This window comes from Bufo bufo, chromosome 7 (genome assembly GCF_905171765.1).
Source record: "Bufo bufo chromosome 7, aBufBuf1.1, whole genome shotgun sequence".
In the NCBI taxonomy this organism is placed as follows: Eukaryota; Metazoa; Chordata; class Amphibia; order Anura; family Bufonidae; genus Bufo; species Bufo bufo.
In genome coordinates this window covers 8824260-8845732 of record NC_053395.1, presented here as the reverse complement: position 1 = coordinate 8845732, position 21473 = coordinate 8824260, and the positions used below count along the sequence as shown (strand labels likewise).

At 42.7% G+C, this 21473-nt stretch overlaps 1 protein-coding gene across 1 annotated transcript; it reads left to right on the top strand.

Moving 5' to 3' along the window:
* The first annotated feature begins 483 nt into the window (after positions 1-483).
* Positions 484-21105, top strand: LOC121008061 (interferon-induced very large GTPase 1-like). Its single transcript, XM_040440346.1, is given in 4 exon segments — positions 484-797; positions 11422-11729; positions 15921-17944; positions 17946-21105. Coding segments are annotated over 3 exon segments (4965 nt in total). The 5' UTR covers positions 484-797; positions 11422-11434; the 3' UTR covers positions 20592-21105.
* The last annotated feature ends 368 nt before the right edge of the window (positions 21106-21473 follow it).

Genomic DNA, 21473 nt, shown 5'->3' with positions numbered 1-21473 from the left:
TATCGAGTATATACTCGTGTTCTATTAAGGAGACAGACATGACCCGTCCCTTTAAAGTTCCTCACCTGTTCTCCATTATGTGAACTTATAATAAATCTCCAGATATGAGAGACGACCTCCGCATCTCTAGAAGGATCAAGGCAGCGTCTACATAGAAATCACCCCGAAGACATTGCTCGCTATAACCAGGGTGGGGTGGGGGGTCACCGCAGGGAAGTACACAGACTTAGAGGAACAGTAAATGAACCCTGAGTATCTTAGTTTATGTCTCCAGACCTTCACGTCACCACAGCTGTGGGATGCAGGGTGGCAGGACAAGCATGTAGCCGCACCTTAGGAATACCGCCACACACCCTCTAATGTCCGTAATGTAATGTGAAAGTGAAAGAAGAATCTGGACTTCAGACAGAAGACTTCTCCTGAGAGGCAGGACAGAGGAGCAGCAGAGGCCGAGTGGAAGTTCTACACAATGAGGGACAGAGCGGAGTGAGGAGACATCTTATGTCTCTGGGGTCTAAGGCAAGTGCCACGTGTAATCTTTACAACTATCTAGTGATTGTAGTTAGGGATCGGTATATAGTTCAGGGCAGTGACAGGTTAGGCTTCCGACGGCCACCTAGAGTTAGAGGCCCGGATGCACTGGTAGATTAGTTGTCAGGTCAAGGACTCAGTGTTAGGGTAGTCAGGCCTGGAAGAAATCCTTTCATCATCGTCATCGTCATCTCCTGGAAGAATCCTGGATCTACAGTCATCCACAGGGGCCCCTGCACCTGGACCATCTCTTCTGTTGTCTGCAGGTATCGTGCACAGGACTCTTTCTATATATATATATATCTTAAGCAGGATTCCTGGTTGTTGTAGTACTGCTGTGTTCTCAGTATTCTGCAGGTATGTACTATTATCAATCTGACTCTTATAAAGCTACTGTTATATCCTTATGTGGTGTCCATATGTATTCTTACTAACTACACTGCACAGGTAAGTCCCAGGAAGAGATCCTCCCTGTGGTACAGAGGCTCTGACCTGGGTGGGGGCCCTGATATATTTCACCTATGTTCCCACTCTTCCATTCATTATACACACAGGTCAGCGCCAGAGTCTGTTGTGGGGGGGGATATTACTCCTACCCCCCCCCCCCAACTAGGGCTACACAAGATTCACGGAGGGTCTATAAATCCAGATGTAGAAGAGACAAATGTGTGACAGAACTGTGTAATGTGTGAGTCATAATATCATAAATCATAAATGATCATAATATCATAAATGTCACCTGCAGTCCTATGTAACAGCACCGATAACACAGTGATGACTCTCTGAGTACAGAAAATGTAGTAGATGTCCCCTGCAGTCCTATGCAACACCACAGATAACACGATGATAACTCTCTGAGTACAGATAATGTAGTAGATGTCACCTTCAGTCCTATGTAACACCACAGATAACACAGTGATAACTATTTGAGTACAGATAATGTATTAGATGTCACCTGCAGTCCTATGTAACACAACACATAACACAGTGATAGCTCTCTGAGTACAGATAATGCAGTAGATGTCACCTGCAGTCCTATGTAACACCACAGATAACACGATGATAACTCTCTGAGTACAGATAATGTAGTAGATGTCACCTGCAGTCCTATGTAACACCACAGATAACACAGTGATAACTATTTGAGTACAGATAATGTATTAGATGTCACCTGCAGTCCTATGTAACACAACACATAACACAGTGATAACTCTCTGAGTACAGATAATGTAGTAGATGTGACCTGCAGTCCTATGTAACACCACAGATAACACAGTGATAACTCTCTGAGTATAGATAATGTAGTAGATGTCACCTGCAGTCCTATGTAACACCACAGATAACACAGTGATAACTCTCTGAGTACAGATAATGTAGTAGATGTCACCTGCAGTCCTATGTAACACCACAGATAACACAGTGATAACTCTCTGAGTACAGATAATGTAGTAGATGTCACCTGCAGTCCTATGTAACACCACAGATAACACAGTGATAACTCTCTGAGTATAGATAATGTAGTAGATGTCACCTGAAGTCCTATGTAACACCACAGATAACACAGTGATAACTGAGTACAGATAATGTAGTAGATGTCACCTGCAGTCCTATGTAACACCACAGATAACACAGTGATAACTATTTGAGTACAGATAATGTAGTAGATGTCACCTGCAGTCCTATGTAACACAACACATAACACAGTGATAACTATTTGAGTACAGATAATGTAGTAGATGTCACCTGCAGTCCTATGTAACACAACACATAACACAGTGATAACTATTTGAGTACAGATAATGTAGTAGATGTCACCTGCAGTCCTATGTAACACCACAGATAGCACAGTGATAACTCTGAGTACAGATAATGTAGTAGATGTCACCTGCAGTCCTATGTAACACCACAGATAGCACAGTGATAACTCTGAGTACAGATAATGTAGTAGATGTCACCTGCAGTCCTATGTAACACCACAGATAACTGTCACGGCCTTTGGTTTGCGCTGTGACACTGTTGCCACACTTGCAGTTGCCCGTGGCAACGTGTTGTTGTGAGAGCATGCGGTGGCAGTGTCTTGGCCTTCTGGGTGATTGCCGTGACATGGTTGCCACGCATGCTGTCATGCTGTTGCCGGTGGTAACGTGTGGTTTGGTATGCTTGTGTGTGCACTTCCCCTTTAAGTGGCTTCCTTCCTCTGTCTGGTGTTGGAAGGGTTAACTCCCTTCCTAGTGTTTTTTGAACACTGGGTTTATGTGTGTGTGTGTGGCTGCTTGGGCTATTTAGCCTCTGCTGGATGCCTGAAGCTCGGTGTTCCTCCAGTCTTGGTGTGTGCTGGTGGTTCACTGTTCCTGGCTTTTACCATCTGTCCAGTGAGGGCCACCCTTGTGGTCATTGGTGTTATTATGGTGTCTCTTTCCATTCTTATCGTTTTGTTTGCGTGGGTTATGTTCAGGGTGTTGTATGTCTTGTGTTTTGTTACATGTCTGGTGGTGTTTGGTGTCATGTTTGCTAGACATTCCCCTGTCTCACGTTTATTGCAGCTATGGATGTCCTGGGTTCCTGTGTGGTTGTGGTGTGTGCTGTGTCCTTTAATGTTGGTGTGGACACCAGCACTAGTGCACGGGTTCCAGTCAGTGTGGCTGTGGCAGGTAAGTGTGTTATGGATTTCACTTACCGGCCATCTCTATAGCTGTATGTGTTCCCCTCTCCTTGCAGCCTGGCCTCAGATAGAGACTCCTGTTCCTCCATGACTGGGATGAACAGGTCGTCTCTTCCCGGCTCCTTGGTGAGGGATTACCAGGGTGACTCAGAGTCTCTAGGAATCCTGAGTATGAGTCGTCCTACCATCGGGGTCCGCTCATACGGTGAGGAGTCAGGGAGAGGATTAGGGACGCTGTAGGAGGTGACCTGCTCCCTTATTACTCCTTTTGGCCAGGCTGATCCCCTTTTACCCTTTGACACCTCACGGGGGGGGGGGGGGGGGGGGGGGGTTTCCCCACTCTCCACCGTGACAATAACACAGTGATAACTCTCTAATCTAAATACAGATAATGTAGTAGATGTTATCTGCAGTCCTATGTAACATCACAGATAACACAGTGATAACTCTCTAATCTAAATACAGATAATGTAGTAGATGTTATCTGCAGTCCTATGTAACATCACAGATAACACAGTGATAACTCTGAGTACAGATAATGTAGTAGATGTCACCTGCAGTCCTATGTAACACCACGGATAGCATAGTGATAACCCTTTCAGTACAGATATTGTATTAGATGTCACCTACAGTCCTATGTAACACAACAAATAACACAGTGATGACTCTGAGTGCAGATAATGTAGTAGATGTTATCTGCAGTCCTATGTAACACCACAGATAACACAGTGATAACTCTTTGAGTACAGATAATTTAGTAGATGTCGCCTGCAGTCCTATGTAACAGCACAGATAGCACAGTGATAACCCTCTGAGTACAGATAATGTATTAGATGTCACCTGCAGTCCTATGTAACACAACAAATAACACAGTGATAACTCTCTGAGTACAGATAATGTGGTAGATGTCACCTGCAGTCCTATGTAAGACCACAGATAGCACAGTGATAACTGAGTACAGATAATGTAGTAGATGTCACGTGCAGTCCTATGTAACACCACAGATAACACAGTGATAACTCCCTGAGTACAGATAATGTAGCAGATGTCACCTGCAGTCCTATGTAACACCACAGATAGCACAGTGATAACTCTCTGAGTACAGATAATGTAGCAGATGTCACCTGCAGTCCTATGTAACACCACAGATAACACAGTGATAACTGAGTACAGATAATGTAGTAGATGTCACCTGCAGTCCTATGTAACACCACAGATAGCACAGTGATAACTCCCTGAGTACAGATAATGTAGTAGATGTCACCTGCAGTCCTATGTAACACCACAGATAACACAATGATAACTCTCTGAGTACAGATAATGTAGTAGATGTCACCTGCAGTTCTATGTAACACCACAGATAGCACAGTGATAACTCTCTGAGTACAGATAATGTAGTAGATGTCACCTGCAGTCCTATGTAACACCACAGATAACACTGTGATAACTCTCTGAGTACAGATAATGTAGTAGATGTCACTTGCAGTCCTATATAACACCACAGATAACACAGTGATAACTCTCTGAGTACAGATAATGTAGTAGATGTCACCTGCAGTCCCATGTAACACCACAGATAACACAGTGATAACTCTCTGAGTACAGATAATGTAGTAGATGTCACTTGCAGTCCTATGTAACACCACAGATAACACAGTGATAACTCTCTGAGTACAGATAATGTAGTAGATGTCACCTGCAGTCCCATGTAACACCACAGATAGCACAGTGATAACTCTCTGAGTACAGATAATGTAGTAGATGTCACCTGCAGTCCTATGTAACACCACAGATAACACAGTGATAACTCTGAGTACAGATAATGTAGTAGATGTCACCTGCAGTCCTATGTAACACCACAGATAACACAGTGATAACTCTCTGAGTACAGATAATGTAGCAGATGTTACCTGCAGTCCTATGTAACACCACAGATAACACAGTGATAGCTCTCTGAGTACAGATAATGTAGCAGATGTTACCTGCAGTCCTATGTAACACCACAGATAACACAGTGATAACCACGGTTTCGCGCTTTCTGCTGCGGTTGGATATGCTGAGCGGTCATGTTACCCATATGAGCCAATCACAGTGCAGCTTTCATTTCAGATTCAGCTCTGGAAATATGAAAGCTGTGCTGTGATTGGTTGCTATGGGTGGTAAGGCTGGGTCCCCTGGCAACAGGTGTAATGGTTCTCCTCATAGTGGGATGCTCCAAGCTTTTAGTAATTTTTGGATGCTTTTTGTTCCACCATGCGAGATATGTATAAAGTCTAATGTAAAGTTCAAAGATCTCTAGGACCTAAGCGTGCGTTTGCACACCTCTCTGACTGATATAAGATAAAACATAAATCTTTATTGAATACTCTTAAAAACTCTTAGAACTCATTACAACGTGGTTAAAATTCCTCAGGATTAGACAGGTGGGGATGTATGTTTTTACATTATGGATGTATCCCTCTTACAGATACAGTGTATTTCGGTGGGGTGCCTGATCGTTTCTCAGGTCTATCCCCCTTTCCTAGGTTTTCTTCCCCTCTGGGATCCCTGCCTCTCTAACCTGAACTAAAAGCTATTCCTGCCTCCCTACATGTTTCGCCGTTTAGATCGGCATCTTCAGGGGATGGCGTGCAGCTTATGGCGTGTGGGGGCGGTCCCTGGGCTTTATGCCTTCGGTTTCTGTAGGCGGGATTATTGCATCCAATCAACATGTAACATGCTTGTGAAGGGCAGTTCTATCGACCAATCAGCTGGGGGTGCCGGCGCCCTCTAGTGACGTCACCTGTCCTACACTGATGATGCTCCGTTACGCTCCTGTGACATGTCTCTCCTGCGTCCTCCGGCTCCCAATAGGAGATCACAAGTTTAGAGACGTATCTCCAACAGAAAATTGTATATAGGGGGATGCGCATCAGGAAGATACAGAGTTCATCAAGGGCTGGGAGGATTTGATAACAGACAACTCTTTACGTATGCAGTCATACATATGTGAATATGAAAAAAAGCTACTTACCAAACTAGCTTCACAACTTGAAAAAGAGATAGCTGACATTCAGATATTCTGAAACCAAACAGAGTTTGGTACATTCGAAACCAGGCTACAAAAAAACATAGAAAATTTACAAACAGAAATTAAGGAAAGAAACATAAAAAATACCTGAGAGATAAGAGAGACTTTGACACCGGCCATATCTATAATAATAAGAACATCAGCACACCATTTTACCCTAGAAGTACCGATCAAAGAGACTACACGGACATCTCAGAAACCGATAATTCGGAATCTGAGGGGAAATACTCCAGAACAGGAGCAAAAAAGAAGGACACAGAGGGACATATCAACAGAGGAAATATTCGCTAAAACAAGCGGTGAATAGAGGACCATGGACCATGGAATACAAGGAGCCACTCAACAGAATATGACACAAGGGATTCCAACAATAACTCCCTCTTTTTTTAGTGCCAGGGGTCCAGTTGAGAGACAGGGACAAGTGGGGGTACAATCAACAACAAAGAATATAGAAGAGATCACCAGTATGCAGATTATCAATTTAGCTGGAATAGATCTAGAACCACAGCATGTATGTCACGGGGTTCCGAAGGTGCACTCGGTCCCCCATTGCCCGCAGAACTGTTGCTTAGCTTTTGGAATGAGGTTCTGTGTTTGACCTCATTCCCAGGGCGGCTTTACTAGCTGGGTGGCTTCCTGCTCCTAGTCTGCCTTGAGCGCCGAGCTGATCACTCGGTGCTCGACTGGTTGGTCTGTCGGTCATGTGACGCTGGCCACGTCACATGACCCTCACTCCCCACTATAAATACAGGCAGCCTGCTGGCTACAGGTTGCCTGTTAATTTCTAGGTTCCTGGCTATTTGTTGGACTGCTGAATACTTACCTGATCCTGTTCCCTGACCATCCTTTTGCCTGCTCCTCCTGTACTGCGCTTCCGTCCTGGTATTGTGACCTCGGCTCCCACCTGACTACTCTCTTAGGACTCCTCTTGTACTTCTCTGCTCTCCTGGTATTTATGACCCCGGCTTCTCCTGACAATTCTCCGTCCAGTTGTCCCCTGTCATTAGGACTCGCGAGGCAAGTAGGCAGGGCCAGGGGTAAGGGTGGAGCGCAGTGGTCACTTCCCTCCCCCCTGTGTGCGTGTGTACGCGACCGTTACAATGTATCCCTTCTGAATAAAGGTCTCTCGTTTACACCTACACCAGGCTTTGACTGTTTTTCCTGGGTCAAAGATGTCAATTTATTCGCCAGAAAACTGGCGTTACATAAAGAATGTAAGGAGAAGGAGAGACAGGACCCAGGCAAAAGAGAACGGGAAGCTCTTGCGGCATTAGAAGAGCTGTCAAGAGAAATTAGGGGAGATAGTCAACCACCACAAGCACCTTTTACAGATCTACATCCAAAATCTAAGTACACACCTCCCTTCTCAGGGTATGCTAGTGTAGAATCATTTGTGAATTTAGTAACAAAAGATCTTGAAACAATAAGGACAAAAAAGAGTGAGGTGGGCAGTAATCTAAGCTCACAAGAGAAGGAAGCTTTAGCTGACCTGATGAAAAGGGAGGACGTGGTGGTGAAACCCTCTGATAAAGGGGGGAATATTGTTTTATTAAAACAAGAATACTATACTGATATGGTGAAGAGACTCCTGAAGGATAAAAAAACATATAAAAAATTTGAGTCCAACCCCACGGCCAAATTCAAAAAAGAACTTGAAATCCTTCTAAAAAAGGCAAAGGAGGAGAACCTGATCTCCAAGGAGGAATATAAAATCCCGTTCAACCCCTGTCCAACATTAGCAACCTTCTATGCCGTACCCAAGGTGCACAAAAAGCGAGACCCCTTACCAGGTAGGCCAATCGTTTCTGGAAATGATAGTCTATGTGAAGGCATCAGCACGTACGTGGATGTAGTGATTAGACCATTCGTTGAAACCCTTCCATCCTATATAAAAGACACATTAGACATGGTGAGGAAACTTAAGGATATCGAAGTAGGCCCAAATACCCTCATAGCTAGCCTTGATATTGAGGCGTTATACACCAGTATAGAACACGAATCAGGAATAGAAGCGGTTAAGCAATACTTATACACTAAGGGAACACAGTTTCACAATCACAATGATTTCGTAATACAAATGTTACGATTTCTCCTCACTCACAATTATTTTACTTTCGATGGCACATATTATTTACAGACACATGGGACTGCAATGGGCACGGTTTGTGCAACAAGTTTTGCAAATTTGTTTTTAGGGTGGTGGGAGGATCAACACGTATTCACAGAGGCCAATATACATTTCACGGATTTAATATTATTTTGGGGTAGGTTTATAGACGATATCCTTATTTTTTGGGATGGGACAAGAACAGAGTTCACCCAATTTACTGAGAGACCAAATAACAACAGTCTGGGTCTCAAATTCACCACTGAGTTTCAACAACCCAGTATCAGTTTCCTAGATCTAAAAATCATAATGGATGGGAGTGGAAGGATTCAAACTGAGATATATAGAAAGCCAACATTTACCAACAGTTTTTTACATTGGCAAAGCTTCCATCCACAACCCCTAAAGAAAGGGATCGCCATAGGTCAGTACCTTAGGGCGAGACGTAACTGTACAGATGCTGAAGCCTTCAACAGAGAAAGTGAACTACTGTACTCCAGGTTTCAGTTGAGGGGCTACCCAAAAAGAGTGCTGCCGCGGGTATATAATAGGGCTAAAAATACAGACAGGGATGATCTCCTAACAAGAACACGAACAGATGGAGAGAGAACTTTTGATGTCCAGAATAAACAAGTGTATAACATCTTGAAGAAACACTGGCATGTCCTAAAAGCTGATAAGGATCTGGCCCAGATCCTTCCTAAGAGCCCTAGTGTTACATATAGGCGAGGAACCAATCTGAAGGAAATGATGGTACGGAGCCATTTTCAAAGATCCTTCAGAAAAAAAGAAACTTGGCTAAAAACAACAGGTTCGTATCCATGTGGAGCATGCAACTTCTGTAAATATATGACTCCCAAGAAAGAATTTGTTAACCCAGTAGATGGGAAATTATATAAGATCAGAGAGTACATGAACTGTAGGAGCACGGGCCTTGTATATGGAATACAATGTGAGTGTAATTTGTTATATATAGGCAAGACGATTCAAGAACTAAGAAGGAGGATTTCCAAACATTTTAGTGTCTTGAACACAAATGAGGAAACACCTCTGTCTAGACACCTGCAGAGGTATCATAACGGCCAAACCACAGGCCTGAAGATCTGGGGGATTCAAAAAATACAGGCAAGCCCTAGACAAGGCTGCATAGATGAAAAACTGCAACAAGAGGAGACGAGATGGATATATCGTCTCCACTCATTAGCACCTAACGGTCTAAATGAAGGCTTTACTTTTGCTCCTTTTTTATAACTTGGAGATAACGGCAATATATAAGAAATAAGATGGAGACTTCTGACATAAAGAAAAGAAGAACTTTAAAAGAAGGTCTAGGAGGGGCGTCCTGAAAAAGAGATAACCTATAATTATATTAAACAAGAACAAAATTATCTGCAAAGAAACAAGAAAAAAAGGGGGAAAAAAGAAAGAGAGACATGAGAAAAAGACCAAGAATAAGAAAAACTGGAGGAATAAAAGAAAAAGAAAAGAGAGAAATCAATAGGGTACCCCACACCAAGTGTAGGCATGACAATCTAAAAGTAGAATAGGAGGTCATCTAACAACAGATAATAAAGAGAAAGTAATTGGTAAACAAAAAATGAGGGACATATAGACCAATATACAGCACTCCGTGTGACATATTAAGATTAATAATGAAATAAAAGAGCGCAATAATGCCAGCTATGACTGTGGGTGAGAATGTCGTGGGTCAGACAGGGACCCCACATAAGATGCCACCGATAGGAAGAGAGAGACAATTGACTATGCAGAGGATTAAATAACAAGAGTCCCAAAATAAAATAACAATAAAAACTAATAAAATATATAGGATCGTTGATAGATCTGGAATAAACACCGGAGGGTTAGATCTAAATTCTTCTAAGTTGGGACGCATGCGCCCCGAAAAAATAATCGAAGCGATGACTGGCATATGCGCAGTACTTGGATAAGTACCGAAAATCGTTCTAAGTCCCTTGCGCAGGCGCAACGTAGAGAAGTGATGACGACATCATTGGGAGCCGGAGGACGCAGGAGAGGCATGTCACAGGGGCGTAACGGAGCATCATCAGTGTAGGACAGGTGACGTCACTAGAGGGCGCCGGCACCCCCAGCTGATTGGTCGATAGAACTGCCCTTCACAAGCATGTTACATGTTGATTGGATGCAATAATCCCGCCTACAGAAACCGAAGGCATAAAGCCCAGGGACCGCCCCCACACGCCATAAGCTGCACGCCATCCCCTGAAGATGCCGATCTAAACGGCGAAACATGTAGGGAGGCAGGAATAGCTTTTAGTTCAGGTTAGAGAGGCAGGGATCCCAGAGGGGAAGAAAACCTAGGAAAGGGGGATAGACCTGAGAAACGATCAGGCACCCCACCGAAATACACTGTATCTGTAAGAGGGATACATCCATAATGTAAAAACATACATCCCCACCTGTCTAATCCTGAGGAATTTTAACCACGTTGTAATGAGTTCTAAGAGTTTTTAAGAGTATTCAATAAAGATTTATGTTTTATCTTATATCAGTCAGAGAGAGGTGTGCAAACGCACGCTTAGGTCCTAGAGATCTTTGAACTTTACATTATAATATATATAGCGTCGCAACCTCCTGAGGGACCTACAAGTTCGTTGGTTGTATGTATAAAGTCTGTCAGTAATAGCGGTTTTCTGCTTCTCCTTCTAAGTGGTTGTATAATTCTCCATCTTTTCGAGGTAATTATCAGGATATTCTGGTTTATACGTTATTTATAAAGTATGGAGTCAGTCTTGTAGTATTCCTCCTGTAGTGAGCGCTCGGCTCACTTACCTCCCTTATATCAGTGCAGTGCACCCCCATCAATACTCTGCTTGAGGTAGTACACGAAGATTGTTAAACCCCAGCCCCTTGGGTAATCCATGCCCCACAACCGGTCATCAGCCAATGATGGATCCGATCAACAGGAAATGAAGGTGTTCCTTTAAGATACTGTATCAGCCATAACGTCTCAGGCTTATCGTCATCATTGCCAGACGTTTCCAAAGAACTAATATTTATATTTGCTTCCAGATTAAAGTCCATCATGGCGTCTCTCAGGAAAGCATCGAGGTCCATTTACCATCTTAGACAGACATTCACAGAAGTATTTGAAGAGAACGTGGAGGGCTTTGTGGATGAGGTGGACTCTCTTCAGCTCATAACGTACATGGAGTACACAGATCTGTATAAAGCTGTGAACCCGAGAGAGAAAGCGTTCTTTGTGATAGACCTGATTCTTCAGAAGGGAGAAGAGGCCTGCCAGAGGTTCCTCGATCATCTGGAGAACATGATCCAGAGGTTTCCAGGATTGTGTAGCCTTAAAAAACTCTTGTACAACAGTGAGTATTTCACAATGAATTCTGTTCTACCGTTGCAGCATGTGATGTCATCATTCAGGTTATAAAGATAGAAAGTGCAAAGGTGACATCAGCCGGAGGTGACCATTATATAAAACCAAGTCACTGCCTGTGCCAAGAGGCTGCAGCTGCCCCCGACTGTCCTTCCATTTCTATGCATGGCCCTGATAGTCATTATATAGTTCATCCTATTGTGCTTGCCCATGTTCTGCTCACTGGTTTTGATAGACTGGTGTGTCTACCCTCATACCCCAGTGGTGAGCTAATCATGACCGTATCCTGCCAGCAGGACCCAACCGCACTTTAATCAGTGGACCATCCATGTATTACAATAAATCTGCCAGGTCCACCAGGGTAGCATGCTATGAGTAGCTCAGGCATTTACATCTACATGCACTGGTGGGCAGGGGTATAGCTAGAACTGACTGGGCTCCACAGCAAATTTTTTGTATGCCCCCCTACACTTCATGGACGCACTCATGCACGCACTCACCACATATATGGACTTACTCATGCTGCAGTCACCACATACATGGACGCACTCGTACTCGCGCTCACCACATACATGGATTCATTCATGAACACACTTACCACATACATGGACACACTCATGCACACACTCACCACAGACATGGATGCACTCATGCTGCACTCACCACATACATGGACGCACTCATGCACGCAGTCACCACATACATGGACGCACTCACCACAAACATGGACACACTTATGCACACACTCACCACAAACATGGACACACTTATGCACACACTCACCACAGACATGGATGCACTCATGCACGTAGTCACCGAATACATGGACGCACTTATGCACGCAGTCACCACATACATGGACGCACTCGCCACATACATGAACGCACACACCACATACATGGACGCACTTATGCACGCAGTCACCACATACATGGACGCACTCCCACATATATGCACGCACTCACCAGCAGGGTCTGAAATGCTGTAGCTGATCACCTTGCTGACTAAAATGTTGTAACTCTTGAATCCACTAATCTGGGACGTGTAGGGTGCCTTAACTTGTTTCCCCTTTGCAGAAGCCAAGTATTTATGCTGGTTACCTTGCTGACTCTTTCTCTCTCGCTGTAGCCTTGCAAATCCTTCAAAATCTTCCCTCTCTCTGTGATGGTAGCAGAGGACACACGGGATCTGTTCTGGAGGCATTTAAGCTGAATGCCTGAGAAGGGGAGCACATACTGTCTGCTCCCGGCCTCCTTCGGGCCCTTCCTCACACTTTCTACTCTTGGAATACATGTTGTAGGGTCCATCTAGTTGTCACATCAGTGTCCCTCCTTCATCCCTTCAGAAGTCACTACAATGTCTCCTCTCCCTTCACAGCAGGTTTACATCTTCTTCCCCATGCAAGAGGATATCCTTTATTAAAGGGGTTGTCCTACTGTATATTTTCTGCAGTTTTCAAACCAGCACCTGGATCTTTTGTATTTACATATAATTAAAAATGTAGTATAAACACTGAGTCATTCAATGACGTGTATCTGTATAGCGCCACCTGCTGTTTGTTCTTTCTCTCTGTCCACCAGGCACTCCACTGCCGCAGGCTCTGCACACAGTTCTGTTTCCTTGCTCTTCTCTCTACCACACCCTAATCACACTTCTTCTCGGCTCTCCTCCACATCCTTCCTCACGGCCGCTCTTCTCTGGGCACCAGTAACCCCCGTCTTGTGTCATCTTGTATAGGCTGAGGACCCAGTAATTAAAGGGAATGTGTCCTCAGAAAATGACCTATTGTTTAAATCACGTTTTTATGTTTAACATATTTTGAAAGAATTTTTGGGGATGTTATATTTAATTTTCCATGTCAATATATATATTTAAACAAAAACCATAAATTCCTGCAGTTTCCCCACTGGTCACTAAGCCTAATAATTGGCGCCACTTCTTGGTCTGTACAGATCTCTTTACTGCAGTTATATGGAAGGGCCCTTTACACAGGGCCGAGAATTGAACAGATCATTGCTAACGAGTGTTCATAGTAAGGCTCGTTAGCGATGATCTGGCGGTGTAAATGTACTGCTGATCACCAGATGAACGAGCAAAACGCTAGTTCATCGGGTAATTGGATTGTTAGTGCAGCACAAAAAATCCTTGTTTCCTTGTGGCAGATTGTGCTGTGTAAACATGATCTTCTGCCAGGGGACGAGTCAGTATGGGGAAGAGCAATGACATTAGCGATCGCTCCTCCACATACTCTGGTGTAAATGCAGCGGTCTTCTCCGCTATCGATCAGCAGATTGTTGGGAAGGAACGCTTCCATCCCGACAATCTGCTTGTACATCGTCCAATGTAAAGGGAACTTAAAGAGGACCTTTCACTTGTATACAAACTAAAAACCATCTATATCAGTGGGCAGAGCGGCGCCCAGGGGTCCCCCTGCACTTACTAGTATGTCTGGGCGCCGCTCCGTTCGCCCGGTATAGGCTCCGGTGTCTGCGCTCACTGGACTGATTTTTTGTATGAGGCGTGTCCCTTGCTGCAGCGCTGGCCAATCACAGCGCACAGCTCATAGCCAGCGCTGCAGCAAGGGACACGCCTCATACAAAAAATCAGTCCAGTGAGCGCAGACACCGGAGCCTATACCGGGCGAACGGAGCGGCGCCCAGACATACTAGTAAGTGCAGGGGGACCCCTGGGCGCCGCTCTGCCCACTGATATACCGTGTTTCCCTGAAAATAAGACATCCCCCGAAAATAAGACCTACCTCTAGTTTTGCCTATTGCTGTAATATAAGGCATCCCCCCGAAAATAAGTCCTCCCCGATTATAAAGCATCGGCCGAACATACCGTAATGCCTCCCCGATTATAAAGCATCCGCCGAACATAATGACTCCCCGATTATAAATCATCCGCCGAACATAATGACTCCCCGATTATAAAGCATCCGCCGAACATATTGCCTCCCCGATTATAAAGCAAGCCACCCCAGAATGTAAGGAGCTCACTGATTGGCCGCAGCCGCCGCCAGGACAAGCTGCCACCTTCTTCCGCCCGCTGCTCGCTCTGCCCTGATGGAGTCTCACAACTTGGCTGGCACGGACACACAGGGGACGGGTGACAGGTAGGGGGGGGAATATCTGATGGAAGGTGGGGGATGTCTGGTGAAGATGGGGGGAGGGAGACTAAAAACGGTAATTAAAATAACACAGGGTGATCAGAGAAGGGAATAAAAATGACACAGGGGTATCAGGGTGGGGAGGGGGATCATTTAAAATGACACAGGGGGATCAGAAGGGGGAATCAAAATGGCACAGGAGGATCAGAAGGGGATACTAAAATGCTATAGTAATCCCCCCCTCTGATTCTCCTGTACCATTTTGATTCCCTTCTCTGATCACCCTGTGCCATTTTAAGTGATCCCCCTCCCCACCCTGATTTCCTTTTTTTTTGTTCAACAATAAAATGTGTATCGTATTTTTCTTCATGGAAAAATAAGACATCCCCTGAAAATAAGACCTAGCGAATCTTTGGGAGCAAAAATTTATATAAGACACTGTCTTATTTTCGGGGAAACAGGGTAGATGGATTTTAGTTTGTATACAAGTGAAAGGTCCTCTTTAAGCCTGCCTGTAATGATGAGGAGATATCACCTCTGTGTACAGATAAGACAGGATCCACCATTCACAATAGGTGACCATCAAATCTTATCTACTCAATCTCCATGCACAATGACCTCTGTACAGGTCACTGAGCCTAGAAAACTCTCCCATAGAAGTCAATGAGGTCCCCTCTTGACCATTGCATCTATGGACCATGGAGCTGTTATAAAGCAATTTTCTAATGCTTTCTAAATGCTGTTAAGAACAGCTCAGGCAAGATGGCTGCCCCCAAAATCATGTTTCAAGATGGCCGCCACCATAATCATGTTTAGGAAATAGAATAAAAAATTTACAACCAGAAAATAAAAACTGATTAGAAAAAAGGAGATGTATTATTATCTGATTTTAACTGGTGCCACGTTTCCTTTAAACAATAAACTATGTCCACTTTGTCGAAATGAGAATTTATAACTTTCCATTGATTTACATGAAACATCTGTTTGACGTCAAACTAATTTTCCTACAGTCTACAATTGATGCTCCTCATAAAGTAAACTAGACAATAATTGAAGTCTCCTTTTTTTCAGAAAGAAGACATATCTTGTTTGAAATGCTGAGCTATCATGAAACCTCAAAACTCACCATAGGAAATGTCCTCGATATTGGATCAGATCATTTAAATTTACCCGACCCTCTGACACTCGAAGATATCCCCATGACTTTCCTAAATAAGATTATGATGCTAAATAGTACAGCAAGGAGCACACAAGTTATGCAAAAGGACTTTGGCGATCTGCAAGATCCTTATACTGACTGTGAGTTTCAGGATTTAGATGCTCTCCACCCTTCAGATGTCCTCTGTCTTCTCCTGCATTGTTCTGACTGCTTTCTCCAACAAGAAATTATAACCAAGATGTCAATGTGCCAATTTGCTGTTCCTCTGCTGCTTCCTGACGTTGCTGGTCCATTATGCACCTTTATGTTATGGGCAATGAGAGACATTGTGAAGAAGTGGAGACCACAAGCCTTAGCAGACTCTAAAGGGTTCAAAGAAGATAGATTGGTGAACATATCAATGCCTGTCTTCTCTTTTGTCAGACTAGGGAAACAAAAGATGTCAAAGTCTAAGATACTAAATGATGTTCTCAAAACAGCTGATCAACAGAACACTTTTTTTCTCCACAGGGAGATGGAATGTGGAAATATAGATCGAGAAATTTCAGAAGGATTAATAGAGACAGCCTGGTATTTTCCCATTGGCAGTAAGAATTCAGACATCTTCCCGGAACCAATTACAGTGAACAATCTGCGTGGAGACCTTCAGACCCACTGGCCACAGTTCCGTTTTCTAGCACAGATATCGATAGCGGTATTTATATTTATCGAAAGTCTTGACGAAGAACAGTTCAAACTGTTATCCAGATGCAATAGCAATGACACAAAGTACTACTTTATTATGGATGCTGCAAAGCCAGGAGACTGGGACTGTCAAAAATCCTTAAAAATGTTATTTCCAGTTCTCAAAATTGACAGTAAAAATATAATTATAAAAGGTGCTGCTGTTAACAATGCACGACTTGTCAGCAAGATAAAATATGTCATGACAAATTGCTTAGAAAATTCCCCCCGTATAGAAAACCTGGAGGGTATCTCAGAAACAGCTTGTGATTTTGGGTTCAAAGTGGATGAGAGTTTTGAGGAATGTACAACGGCTAAACGGCTAGCTATGGAAATCACCAGTGGAATCAAAGGGGTTGTGGAATATAAGAAACAAACACTGAAGTTACAGGGAGATCCCTGGAAACGATTAACTGTGCTAGAAAAAGAACAGTGCAGAATGAAGAAGCAAGGACTGGAAGATCTAAACAATTATAAGTCTCGCTTGAGCAAGGAGCATCATGAGCTGCTTAAGAAGCAAAATGAGCACAAACTTCCAGAAGGCATGATGAAATTCATATGTGCAGTAACTAGGATGTCACAGAGAGGTAGAAGGTATTTTATAAAGTGGATGAAATATAAACTTGATCCAATTGCTAGAAAAAACCTATCTGACTTACGACATCAATACGAAGACCTTTGTATGAGCTTATCATCTATGAATCATGAGGAGTTAAAGCAGTTAGATCAGAAACTATGTGATAGCACCTTGGGAACTGAGCACTTCATGAGGGAGTTGGGTCAACTTTATGCTGCTGAATTTTTTATGCTGAAGAATGAGAGAATACATCAGGGAAAATTCAGTTCTCTCCCAGGAATAGCTGCAGAACTTTTTCTAGATGGTTTCCCATTGGAGCTGATTGATGGAGATGCCTCCAACATTCCCTTAGAGTGGATAACTGAGGTTCTGACTGCGCTGGATAAGAAGACTGGAGGACAATGTAGGATGAGAGTGATAACTGTGCTGGGGGTGCAGAGTACAGGGAAGTCCACCCTTCTGAACACCATGTTTGGTCTACAGTTCCCTGTGGCCAGTGGGCGATGCACACGAGGAGCCTTTATGACCCTTATTAAAGTGAAGGAGAACATCCAGGGAGAATTTGGTTGTGAATTTATTCTAGTGATTGACACTGAAGGGTTGAAAGCTCCAGAATTGGTTTCACTTGACGACAGTTTATGAACATGATAATGAGTTGGCCACATTAGTGATTGGGTTGAGTGACATCACCATAGTCAACATGTCCATGGAGAATACAGCAGAAATGAAAGATATTTTACAGATAGTGGTCCATGCATTTCTACGGATGAAAGATGTGGGAAGAAAACCCAACTGTCAGTTTGTCCATCAGAATGTGAGCGATGTGTCGGCCCATGACAAGAACATGAGAGACAGAAAACGATTCTTGGAACAACTCAATGAAATCACACAGTTAGCAGCAAAAATGGAGAAAAAAGGTAAAGTCAACTTTAGTGACATAATGATGTATAATCTGAAAGAACACAACTGGTATATTCCTGGCTTGTGGCAAGGTATCCCACCCATGGCCACAGTAAGCTCTGGCTACAGTGAGATGGTTAACAATCTAAAGATGTATTTGCTTAGGCATATCAAGGAACATAAATTGGGCAGCAATGCACGACATGTATGGGAATTCCTTGACTGGATAAAAACTTTGTGGAGTGCTGTTAAACATGAAAACTTCATCTTCAGTTTTAGAAACAGCATTGTGGCTGATGCTTATAACAAATTGTGCATAAAGTACTCTCAGTGGGATTGGAATTTTCGTAAAGAAGTCCATGATTGGATCATTAAAGCTGAAACGACTGTTAAAAATACTCCACTTGATAATATGAATGATGACATATGTACTACTTTTAAAAACGATCTGGAGAACATTGTACAGAAAGGTGAATGCACTATGCAGGACATGCTGCAAAGCTACTACGAACGCAAATCTGAAAATGTGCACCTAATTGAAGGCTACAGAGAAAATTTCCGTTTAGATGTGACATCTCTTAGCCGAAACCTAAAGCATTATGCATCCATTAAGCTTGAAGATGCCCTAAGAATCCAGAAAGGGAAATATAAAATACAAAATATCCAAGGAACGTACCAAAAAAAACTGGAAGAAAAAGTCACAAGTCTTCTAGAGAAATGCAGAAAGGAAAAGAGTCCTCTGACAGATGAAAATCTTAAGGTTGAATTTGAAGTAATGTGGAACGATTCTTCCTCAGAGTTGTCAAGGTATCGGATGACAAAACGAAACATCAACCAAGAAATGCTTCAGCAGCTGAAGCAGGATATGGCTACTAAAGGAGGTTTCATAAACCAGAAGTTACTTAGTATCAAAGCTTTGGTAGACTATAAAGGATATTACTTTGAAATGAATGAAAAATATTTCGAACTCTGCAATGTGGACCATAACTCAACAATGAAACATGAATGCTTCCACGATGTGCAAGATCTTGCAATCTCATTGATGCAAAAGTGCAGCGATTATGTAGAAGAGAAGACAAGCAAAAAAGAAGACTATGATGAAACGTACACCTGGGAATTGCTAAATATCATTAATGGGTCACTGACCGACGCCCATATTTCAAAGCTTCACACAACATCTTATTTTGAGCTGGACATAAAGCTGAAGATCATAGGGAATTCAGTAGAAAGCTTCCAAATGATGCATGATCAATTCATTGAAGAGAACGACCCATTTCTGTGCCTTGAAAAATTAAAACCTCACTATTTTCTCATCTTTACAAATATCTTCCAACAAAAAGATGAATCTCAACATCGAGCCAAAGAATTCTGTGACCTTGGTTTAAAGCCTGCTCTAAATGCATACATCTACCAACACCTTGGCAAAGACATAGTTAACCATTTCCTAAATGGTGACAATGCCAGAGTATATGGCAGTCGAAGTGTCTTCCAGTATTCTGTGCTTAAGAAGTTACTTCAGGAAAAGGATTTCAGCAAGTATGTTAAATACATCAATTCTTATGAACAGTTTGTTAAAACATGGGTATATGAAGACTTGAAAGTCAAGTACGGGGGCTCCAAAGACCTAGAAGATTTACATCTCAAGATTCTGTGTTCTATCATCAAGAAAATCGAACTTGCTCTTCACGAGTCAAGGACCCTTCAGAGTAAAAACATTGCTAGTTTTTTAAAAACTATCTGCCAATTTTTAGAGAAGGACTTGGTGATTCCACAAAATGTAACCCGAATGATTGTTTTTCACAACAAGGCTGATATTGGCCAGTTCTCCAGTGACATTGAAGTATTTCTTGAAGAAACAAAGGAACATATTAGAGAAGAGTTTAATTCTTTAAGTTTTGATTTAGTCCTCTCAGGGGTTGTGCTCAAACCTCAGAATGAATTGTTCAAGAAAGTTTTTGGATGTGGTAAAAAATGCCCATTTTGCAAAGTCCCCTGTGAGGCAGGAGGAAGTGAACATAAGGAGCACTTTGCATCCGTCCACCGTCCCAAAGGGTTGGCAAAATGTTCATGGCAAAAAGGCGGGGGCCTAATAACCTCCACATGCTCGTTAGATGTAAACTCGGAAAGGTTGTTCTACAATACAGATACAGATGGTATAAATCACCCGTACAAGGAGTATCGAACAATCTATCCAGACTGGGACATTCAGCCCGATGTTAATGACTCCTGTCACTACTGGAAGTATGTGTTCAGAGAGTTTAATAGGAAGTTTGCAGATGCGTATACAGCAGAAGTGGCTCAGTTTTCAGAAGATTGGAAGCACGTCACAGAGGAAGATGCTATGAGAAGCCTACAGCAGCAATTTAATGCTAACGAAGAATAAAAAGAAAGCAAGAAAAAAATCACTTTTGCACAATTTTGATTGTGTCAATCACCACAGGATTCAATGTCTCTCTATGGGACAAACAGCTATGCGACAGTTACAGGAATTAATCTTCAACAGGAAAACATGGAGGTATGATGTTATAGTGATCCACAAATGATCCAGCAATGTTGCATGACCAGAATTGACTGTGGCGCTCTAGCCTTTATCTACATACAATGAAAAACTATGTATAATCTACATATAATGACAACCTATATATAATGATATAAAGCTGAATTCAAAATTCTGCTAGTTTTCTGTTCACACTGTGGGAGCTCAGACTGTGATTCAATCAGATCTCCGCTGGGAAGTCACGTGATTGACAGAGGGGTGGACCACTGCACAAATCCAAATCCAAAACAGTGGAATTTTGGCTTTTTTAATTTTACCTTATTACGCATTGTCATCTGATCATAGTTATCACTTACATTGTCATTGTAACCTTCAAATTTTCTTAAATAAATATTTGCATAGGCCAAACTTCTTTATTTTTTAAATTGAATTTTTTTTATTGAAGGTCTAACTTTTTTCACAAAAAGATAAAGAGCATCTCAACCCCCCTGCCACCCCCTTAAAACATGCATGTAGGCAAATCTTCTTTATAATAGGACTACTACTACCACCATGATCATCATTAGTTATCGATTCTAACTACTCTGAGTTGAGTTCTGATTTCTGTGCCATGTCTGTGGTCTATCATCCCCATACAGTGAAAAGGGAAATGCTGGGATCAAAATCTAGTTTGTTGGTAACAAAATATGGTCAGAAACGTGGTCCATAATTAGGACCATATCAAAAGATCTTCATGTAAAAATGTATTCTGTAGACACAGCAGTGGCT